The sequence below is a fragment of the Cynoglossus semilaevis genome, chromosome 12, assembly GCF_000523025.1.
Source record: "Cynoglossus semilaevis isolate Cse_v1.0 chromosome 12, Cse_v1.0, whole genome shotgun sequence".
Classification (NCBI taxonomy): domain Eukaryota; kingdom Metazoa; phylum Chordata; class Actinopteri; order Pleuronectiformes; family Cynoglossidae; genus Cynoglossus; species Cynoglossus semilaevis.
Window position 1 is genome coordinate 6,178,728 of NC_024318.1, and position 9,192 is coordinate 6,187,919.

A 9,192-nucleotide genomic window follows, 5' to 3' on the forward strand; every position below is an offset into this window, starting at 1 on the left:
CTGAAGGACAAAGTAAAGAAGATAGAGAATTGGCATCAAAGAATTCACCTTGTACAGTTTTGGTGTAAACAGTACTGCCTTGTTTACCCCACAGGAGAATGAAGTAGATTTTCCTTTGGTTCCTCCTCGACGAGGGGAGGTGCTCTACATGGTTCCTCAGGGTATCAGACCTGTGGTGCAGATCACTGCCATCGAGGTACATTGCTCAACCTCTTGTTTTCTTTCCCATCGCTGATCAAAGCTTGGGGCTGTAAAATGTCTTTATGTGCTGGTTTCCTCACCAGGTTTTGACTTGGGGTTTGAGGAACATGAAGACCTACCAGTTGGCCACTGTGTCTTCTCCTAGTCTGATTGTGGAGTGTGGCGGTGAGATCGTTCAAACTGCTGTGATCAAGAACTTCAGAAAGAACCCAAACTTCCCAGGATCTTTGTTGCTCCTCAAAGTGGTAATAAACGTGAAACTTAACAAAAATGAACTGCCTGTCAATTTCTCTGATTTCTTTAATATAATTTGTTACTCTTCTCGTTAATTAGCCTCTCCCCAAGGAGGAGATGTACACCCCTCCTATAGTGCTGAAAGTGATCGACCACCGACCCTTTGGAAGGAAACCCGTGGTGGGTCAGTGCACCATCGACTGCCTGGATAAGTTCCGCTGTGACCCGTATCGCAATAACAATGAGGTCTGCATGTCTGGCAGAGGTATGAACATAAAATATAAACTGTACTTTCACACACTGTACATACAAATACACTTTAAACACACTTCCAGTTACACAACGATAGAGTTAATGCAATCCTTTAATTTTGTAGTGGACATGATGGCTACAGTGCAGGAAGACGTTGTCATAGACATCGAGGAGAGGCCCATCATCACAGCTGAGGTAAACCAGCCTACAGATGCATATACTGCATCTAACAAAATGTTTCCTTTTCTCATTCTCTATTCCCACTTTTTTACAGCTTAAAACACAAAAGGTAAATTCTTCCTTCTTGAAGGAACAGTTTCTGATACACATACAGTACATTTTCCACAACCAGATCTGGAAGTATCTGATGTGTGTATTCTGCAGGATGAAGAGACCGTAGACTGGTGGAGCAAGTTCTACGCCTCAATAGAAGAGGTGGAAAAGTGCGGTCCATATTTGGAAAAAGGATATGACACGCTGCAGGTAGTAATGTGTTCTGGAAATACAAGGGCTGAAAATCTGATAATCTCTGCACTGCTTTGTGTTGGTTTTATGAGCTTAGTTTGGGATTTTTTTTTTTTTTTTGCATCAAATTCCTGTGGCAAATTCCAGAGGGTCATGACCAGAAGTCCTTGTTTTGTCCTTTGTCCTTGTTGTTTGCAGTCACTTTCATTCAAACCACAAGGGTTTCACAATGTCTTGACACAAACTAAATATAGAGTTTTAGTTACAAAGTGTAAAAATATTTAAACTTAAGTTTTTCCAATGGCTCTTTTAGTACTGTAATGTAATGTTTTTGGTTTTTTGTTTGTTTTGTTTTTTCAGGTGTATAAGAGTGAATTAGAGGAAGTTGAAGACTTTCAGGGACTCACCGATTTCTGCAGCACCTTCAAACTTCAGCGTGGAAAAAATGATGATGATGAAGACGACCCTACGTTGGTCGGCGAATTTAAGGTAAGATTTCTAGGTAGAAATGTAGCAAAAGCACAATTTTGAGATTTTTTTTCTCCGTTAAAATACGTAGCCTGTGTCTACCTCTAGTGGTTATGTTATGAACTACAGTGCACGTTTAATAAACCTGGAGCAACGAGTTCAAGATCTTGACTCCAGGGAGAGACAAAGGAAATGTTAGGAAATGTAATGTAAAAGCTGTGTCATAATAACTGAAAAGGTTTATCTCAATGAAACTGATTTGTTTCATTGTAACGAGCGTTTTTTCACACGTCTCATGTCATGTTGTTTAAAGGGATCGTTCAAAATTTACCCGCTGCCTGACGACCCTGGGATGCCAGCTCCACCTCGCCAATTTCGGGAACTTCCCGGGAGTGGACCTCAGGAGTGTTTGGTCCGAATTTATGTGGTCCGCTGTATTAATCTGCAGCCAAAGGACACAAATGGACTGGTTAGTCTACCACACAGCTGCTCTCCATCAGTTGTTCTGGTTCAGTTCCAATTCCTCGTATTTTATGTTTGTTATTGAGCTGCTGAAATGAATCAAATGTTTCCATATCAGTGTGATCCATATGTGAAGATTACACTCGGGAAAAAAACCCTGGACGACAGAGAAAACTACTGTCCAAACACACTGAATCCAGAGATGGGAAGGTGAGATTGGGATGGAACAATGTTATTGAAAAACACATGTTTTTTGTATTGTTTTAATAATGATCAGACTTTGTTTATGACATTTTTAAATCCCAGTATAATTTGTTGAATTTTTTTCCCAGGATGTTTGAGATGTCGTGCTTCCTGCCTCAGGACAAGGACCTGAAGATTGCAGTGTATGACTTTGACCTATTTAGCAGAGATGAAAAAGTGGGTGAGACGGTCATAGACCTGGAGAACAGACTCCTGTCTCGGTTCATGTCCTGCTGTGGGCTGCCACAGTCGTACTGTGTGTAAGTGTATCGTCTGTGTTTGTCTCCAAATTTGTGTTTTACTAAAACTTTAGTTTTTGTATTATTTGATACATGTGCACTTCACTGCACTTTTGTTCCAGGTCAGGGATCAACCAGTGGAGAGATCAGCAGAAACCTTCTCAGATCTTGCAGAACCTGGCTAAAGTGAGGGGGGTCCCTGCTCCACAGATAGAGAGTGATGAAAAATCACTGACTTTCTCAGGGAAACTGTACAACCTGCAGGATTTTGGTACAACAGTTAATACAACACCTCATAGCATGTGTAACAGCATGTGTTGTTATTTTAGGTGCTGTATTATGTTGTTACGAATCCAAAATAAAAGTAAATAAAACTCATTTGCAGAGGCCGATGCTGTGATCCACTCACATTTGGGCCCGCCTAGAGAGAGACTAGCTCTGCACGTCCTCAGAAACCAGGGTCTGGTACCAGAGCACGTGGAAACAAGAACCCTGTACAGTTCACATCAACCCAACCTGTCCCAGGTTTTCCAGCAGTCAAGTCAATAATTGAAAATGCCGTACATGTCTGTGTTAAAACAGGGTTTAAAGGTTAAATTATTTTCCACCTATGCAGGGAGAAATACAAATGTGGGTTGACATTTTTCCCAAGAACCTCGGTTTGCCAGGACCACCATGTGATATCACTCCACGCAAAGCCAGGAAGTAAGAGAAACTTTGATCCATCACAGGGACTCATTTGTTTATGTTCTTTTACAGTGTTTCTCACATTGTATAATGAAATATATATTTATTTTATACTGTATTATATCCAAATTTGTATGGCTTCATCATTGATTATATTTCAGTATATAATAATAATAATACCTAATTAATTCTGTGGTTTTTCAACAGGTACTTTTTGCGGGCTGTTATTTGGAACACAACTGAGGTTATTATGGATGAAACAAGCATCACCGGAGAAAATATGAGCGACATCTACGTTAAAGGGTGAAGTACTTTTTCATCTGTTCCTTTTACCATATTTTCCACACTATAAATTGCCCACATTTAATAGTTTTGTTTGTCCTGCGACTTATGTATCAAGACTGTACCCCATATCATCTAGATACACTCTACAAGAGGGCAACATCTAGACTGATGACATCTGAATGCAGTCACTGTGAGAGTGAAACCTGCAATCCTCCTTTAACTACCTTAACTAGCATTAATCCTCTGAATGCTAAGACATGGGCTATCCTATGTTTAGTTTTTCCAGATTAAATGTTTGTTTCATGTGAAATAAGTATTTATAAATAAATGTGACTAACAGATTGGTGCAACTTGTGCAATATGTTTATTTCCTCTTAAGTTTGTTGTGATGATTAATCCAGAAAATACAGAAGACTGACTAGGATTTTGCAACATTAAGTTTCCTGATGATGAGTCTTTTCACCGTGATTTTCCAGACATATAGGACAACATGATGACCTTGTGCAACTGTCCGTCAAACACTACTGCATACTTTAACGATAATGCTAACGCTAATCAGACATGCTCATGTTCTCCAGGTGGATGGCAGGAATGGAGGAAGACAAGCAGAAAACCGATGTGCACTACAGATCTCTGGACGGTGATGGGAATTTTAACTGGAGATTTGTCTTTAGCTTTGACTACTTGCCTGCGGAGCAGCTGTGTCTCATGTCCAGAAAGGCAAGTAAAATATTAAAGCAGAAAAAAAAAATATGACCTGTGATAAGGACAAAAAAAATCTAAGTGAAGTCATTTGTTCTACAGGAACACTTTTGGAATCTGGACAAAACTGAATTCAGGATTCCCCCTAAACTGATGATCCAGATATGGGACAATGACAAATTCTCCCTGGATGACTATTTAGGTGAGAACACAGCCAGTCAACACGTATGTAATACTGTATATGTGGTATAACTTTCCCTTTTTTTCAAATTGGTCAACACGTATGTAATACTGTATATGTAGTATGTAGTGTGTATGTACTTTCCCTTTTTTTCAAATTTTGTCCTATTTTTGTTGCAGGTTCCCTTGAGCTGGACCTTCTTCATCTGATCCCTCCTGCCAGGACACCAGAGAAGTGCAGCCTGAAGATGCTGCCGGGGGATACAGGCTCCAAAAAACACAGACCCAAAAAAGCCCCTTCCTTGTTCTCCCAAAAGTCTGCGAGGGGCTGGTGGCCTTGTTTCATGGAACAAGACGGGAAACGTGTGCTGACTGTATGTTCATGTCTGCAGATCAGTTCATTAAATCAGTTTGTGAATGCTTTTAACATGTATTTAAAACTGTAGGGTAAAGTGGAGATGACTTTGGAAATAGTGGAGGAGCAAGATATGGATGAGAGACCAGCTGGAAAAGGCAGAGATGAGCCCAACATGAATCCTAAACTGGAACCACCCAAGTAAGAAACAAGGCTTTGTAGCGGTTAGTTGTTGTAGTTGTTGTGTTGTTGCCATGGCTGTTTTTTTTACATCATTTTATAAAATGTGAACATTGCTGTTTGTATTTGGTTTTCCAACAGTCGCCCTGACACGTCATTCTTCTGGTTCACAAACCCCTGCAAGACCATGAAATTCATTATTTGGAAGAGATTCCGATGGATTTACATCCTATACCTTCTTCTCCCGCCACTGTTCCTGTTCTTAGGGATCATGTTGTACTCCCTTCCTGTAAGAACCATCACGGCTAGTTCTGAGACCTACAAGATAGAGAGATACAGAAATTGAAATATGATTATATTTATTTTTCATTAGTTTAATATTTATTGGCTCTGGTGTTCTTCTGTTCACAGAATTACATCTCCATGAAGATTGTGAAACCAATGTCCTGAGATCCTGAGACACTTGGGAGAGGCTGTTGACTGACTGACAAAAACAACAGTTTCCTTTTTTTTTTTTTTTTTTTTGCCTCCCTGCATTTCCTCTCAAATATGCAATGCAATGCAATGCAATAACGTATTACATAATCAGTTTTCACATTATCCAAAACATCTGCATTTTTGTACTAACAGCATTGTTTGCACTTATGATTAACATGTCTCAGCAAATTAATAAGAAAAGAAAATGTTTATTTTTTAGAAAATATGTGTAAAATAAATTATTAAAGGCTTTGGATTGTTTAATGACAAAAAATGCAAGAAATTAAAAGTATCCATTTTTATGACAATGAAACACATAATGAAGGTATCTAAAAGATGCTCCTTTACATTTACCTATGTTATTCACTTCATACCAGAAAGACATTACTTATAATCACTGGTGATACCACTGTCAGATGTAAAATGTATAAATTAAATGCTTTGAATATACAACCTCTAATCTCCTGTCAAAGCTGCAAAAATTAAAGAAAACACAGTATTCTCATTTCTGTCTCTGCCCTTTGAATAAACTTAAACAATTTACGTTTTACTTTCCTCGTGCATTTTTACTCTGTAAATACAGTATAGCGAAAAATGTGGTACAGAATGCAATGATAACAAGTTATATTTAAACTAAAATAAAAATTTAGAATTACATTTGTTTTGATATCTATGTTTGTTGAGTAAATGTTTTCGTAAAAACATTTAAAATATAAATTCAAACCTATTGCAAGTTTGTGCGACAGCTTTTCCCATTCGATGCACTTTACTTCGGTTCCCTTCGTTCTGGGCGTTTTGATTGGTCGGCCTGCTACAGCCGTCAAGGAGAAGCAGCTACAACAATGACGTGAAAGCACAACAGTTACCGGGGCATTACGTTATGATGGTTTCATGTGAATTACGTGTACCATGATGTAACTTGTCCAACCCGGAGGGTTTACCTAAAGACGTACATGGTCGTAAGTAGTTTTTTATGGTTTAAAAGTGTATTGCCAGCTAGGTCAGGCTACATGTATGTCTGCGGTGTGAACAATACTAAAAGCTAGCAGCTAACATTGTTGAACGTTAGCGCTAAGTTAGCTGCAGCTACCACACGACTAACTAGACTCGTTTTACAAAAGCTGTGAGCTGAGCTAAACTATTAGTTAGCAGTTTGGCCAGAAAGAAAACGTGTGTCATTCCACGAGGCAGTTCACGTCAGACCTCATCTTTACGGCTGCTTGTTCGGCTAGCTTTGTTGAAGCGAAGAGCCTCTTTTACTTGTATGCGTTCACTGAAATGGTCGCAAACATCAAACAGAAACCTCGAATCATGAGTTACATGGTTGTGAACTACTGTAAAGTGCTTTCACATTACGGTTGTGTTGTTTAAATATGTTTTTTTTTAATTCAGCTGGAATGACCTGTCCATAATGGATGAGCTGATGGAATCTCAAAAAAGGTAAGAACGCCACGCTTTGTGTGCTCAACTATTACCATGTTTCTTCCTATTCCAGATTACTTTCTAGTTTAGGTCCCTTCTCTGCCATAACTAACTTGACAACAGGGTTTCAGTCCAGCTGTGTGCATTCTTTATTTAAATGTATGTGAGAATGAGACACTTCCGTATCGTATAGCGGCAACACACAACAGCCACCAACAGTGCCAGTGTCAAGCTCGGAAAACTTTATTAAAAATATAATGAAATAATCACAGTACCAGTAGTAATTGTAAAATTGTAAATTTTTTGTTTAATCAAACAGTTGCTTGGATACATGTTCAGCTGAATGAACAAAACGAATAAGAAAGGAAAAGAAAATCAAATTGAAAAACAAATAAAATAGTAAACATACAGCATGTGTTTTGACACTGCACAAATACTCTTCTCCCTTCTAACATGTTTACTACTTCTTCTTCTTCTTCAACTTCAGTGTGACTGCTGATCCTGAACCCGAAGCTGCCGAGAATAATTTTCCATTGGCAGCTGTATCAGATGGAAAAGGAGAACAGTTTTGTCGACCGCAGAATCATGAGACTGCAGAAGACGGCGTAACCTCTAAGAGCCCACCAGAAGAGAGAGCACTGTGGAGCTCAGTAGACAGTGGGTCTGTGAGAGGGCAGAAGGAATGTGATTTCGCTACAAGCAGCAACAGCAGCGTGACTCAGTCACACTGTTCTAATGGACAGAAATCCAAGAGGACAAGTTCACCTGGTCCTCATCCTGTGAAGACCAGTTGTGTAGACACACACTCCCCCAGTCCCAAACTCACACTCTGTCTTAGTAATAGTCCCAGAAAGGGCATCGGTACACCCAGTGATGTAGAGATGCTAAGTCCTGACAGTCCCAATTGTAAGTCCATCCTGACCAACCACTCGGACAAAGACCACGGTGACAGGGCTGCTGCTGCTGCTGGTGCAGCTGATGAAAGCTTTACAGAGTCTCAGGGAGAATTTTCACAGCCATTATTCGTCATCGACTCTAACTCTGGAAGTTTAGCCAAAGAAAGAACGCATATGGTTTCCATGGGAACTAATGAAGCAGAGGGCAGTGCATCATCTGATATGAGCCAGGATGTAATCAGTAGCCAGCCAGGTCTCAGGTATGCTAAGTACTTTCATTCGCTCTCAAACCTCCATACACCTCCATTTAAAAATACAACCAGTGCTATATACAATAATCAGCTTCTGTGCAGTATCTATACAATATATACAGCTTCAATGCCGATCACAGCATTTCTTTGTGTAAATATTAAGGGATAGACTTAATTAATTTAATTAAATTATTTATAGTACTGTATATGATATAATTACTATCTTTATATTTTCTTTTTTATTATCTCTATTTTTGTATTTATTTTACTCCTTGTCATTCTCTGTTTTTTCTGCTGCTGCAATTAATCAATTTCCCCAGTGTGGGATCATTGACATCTAATATAATCTACTGCACACCATAACAAGTTCATGCAGAAATAGAAATGGAACATTTTGTGTCAGATCTTGAACTTTTTGTGCTACAGAACACACAGCTAATATGTGAGGTACACACTTTTCTGACATAGTGACCAGGGATCAATGGGTTTTTTTCATGTTTACTCAAGGGACATGATAATGTCTGTTCCCTTTATCATGTGGGCAAACTATAGCTATTTGTTCTAACCATGTTTATTAAATTGTGTTAGTTACACTGTGTATTTTGTTTAACTTGGAAAAACATCTTTTATGTTGTTTACCCTGTTCTTAATCATAATTTTTCTCTTCCTCCCAAATTTATTTGCTTTAAAAAGCATGGACCGAACCTGGCTGGGGACGCCCATTGAAGAGCTCAACAGGATGCCTCAGTGTGCCCCTCCTCTGTGCCACCTGAAAGCAGTGCCTAACCACACTGTCACAGTGAGGGTGAGTCAGCCTGTCTTTTTTTTTTCTTAATGTCAGTTAGATCTGACAGGGAATGAACAATTAGACTGTGCGTAAAAGTTATATTACTTGACATGTGTTCAAAACAGTAACTTAATGAGTATCAAAAAAATTGTTGTTTAGCTACTGACAGTAGAAAAAAGAAGGTTGGAGAGTGTTTGATCTCCTGAGGGTTTCTGTCAGTAAAACTCCTGTGGGACTGGAAGTCTCACAGCAGTGTCAGTGCTGGTAAATAAACAAAATTAAATTAAAATAATTTCATTTAATTGAAAGATTTTTCCATTTTTTACATCTGTATGAATGTTTTACAAAGGTTTTTGAAACACAATTATTCATGACATGTCAAAAAAAAACCAACCAAAAACTTAAA

The 9,192-nt window shown here is 38.8% G+C and overlaps 2 protein-coding genes across 3 annotated transcripts in view; both read left to right on the top strand.

The window, feature by feature from the left end:
• myofl (myoferlin like) overlaps positions 1-5,973 on the top strand; it is an 18,641-nt gene extending 12,668 nt beyond the window's left edge. Inside the window, exons 34-53 of the mRNA XM_008321760.3 lie at positions 93-196; positions 285-446; positions 535-700; positions 812-882; positions 962-976; positions 1,072-1,170; positions 1,513-1,641; positions 1,934-2,089; positions 2,201-2,292; positions 2,415-2,585; positions 2,687-2,835; positions 2,950-3,089; positions 3,181-3,269; positions 3,459-3,554; positions 4,115-4,256; positions 4,341-4,440; positions 4,599-4,792; positions 4,865-4,974; positions 5,095-5,242; positions 5,365-5,973. Of these exons, the coding sequence (XP_008319982.1) occupies positions 93-196; positions 285-446; positions 535-700; positions 812-882; positions 962-976; positions 1,072-1,170; positions 1,513-1,641; positions 1,934-2,089; positions 2,201-2,292; positions 2,415-2,585; positions 2,687-2,835; positions 2,950-3,089; positions 3,181-3,269; positions 3,459-3,554; positions 4,115-4,256; positions 4,341-4,440; positions 4,599-4,792; positions 4,865-4,974; positions 5,095-5,242; positions 5,365-5,403 (2,372 nt within the window). The 3' untranslated portion in view covers positions 5,404-5,973. The remainder of the gene's footprint in view (positions 1-92; positions 197-284; positions 447-534; positions 701-811; positions 883-961; positions 977-1,071; positions 1,171-1,512; positions 1,642-1,933; positions 2,090-2,200; positions 2,293-2,414; positions 2,586-2,686; positions 2,836-2,949; positions 3,090-3,180; positions 3,270-3,458; positions 3,555-4,114; positions 4,257-4,340; positions 4,441-4,598; positions 4,793-4,864; positions 4,975-5,094; positions 5,243-5,364) is intronic.
• Positions 5,974-6,207: 234 nt separating this feature from the next.
• parga (poly (ADP-ribose) glycohydrolase a) overlaps positions 6,208-9,192 on the top strand; it is an 18,941-nt gene continuing 15,956 nt past the window's right edge. The window contains exons 1-4 of one of the 2 annotated variants that reach the window (XM_008321758.3): positions 6,208-6,389; positions 6,823-6,870; positions 7,340-8,008; positions 8,693-8,804. In XM_008321758.3, coding sequence (XP_008319980.1) covers positions 6,842-6,870; positions 7,340-8,008; positions 8,693-8,804 — 810 coding nt within the window. In that variant the 5' untranslated portion in view covers positions 6,208-6,389; positions 6,823-6,841. Of the gene's footprint in view, positions 6,390-6,822; positions 6,871-7,339; positions 8,009-8,692; positions 8,805-9,192 lie in introns of those variants that run through there. The other variant, XM_025061147.1, reaches the window with a different exon arrangement.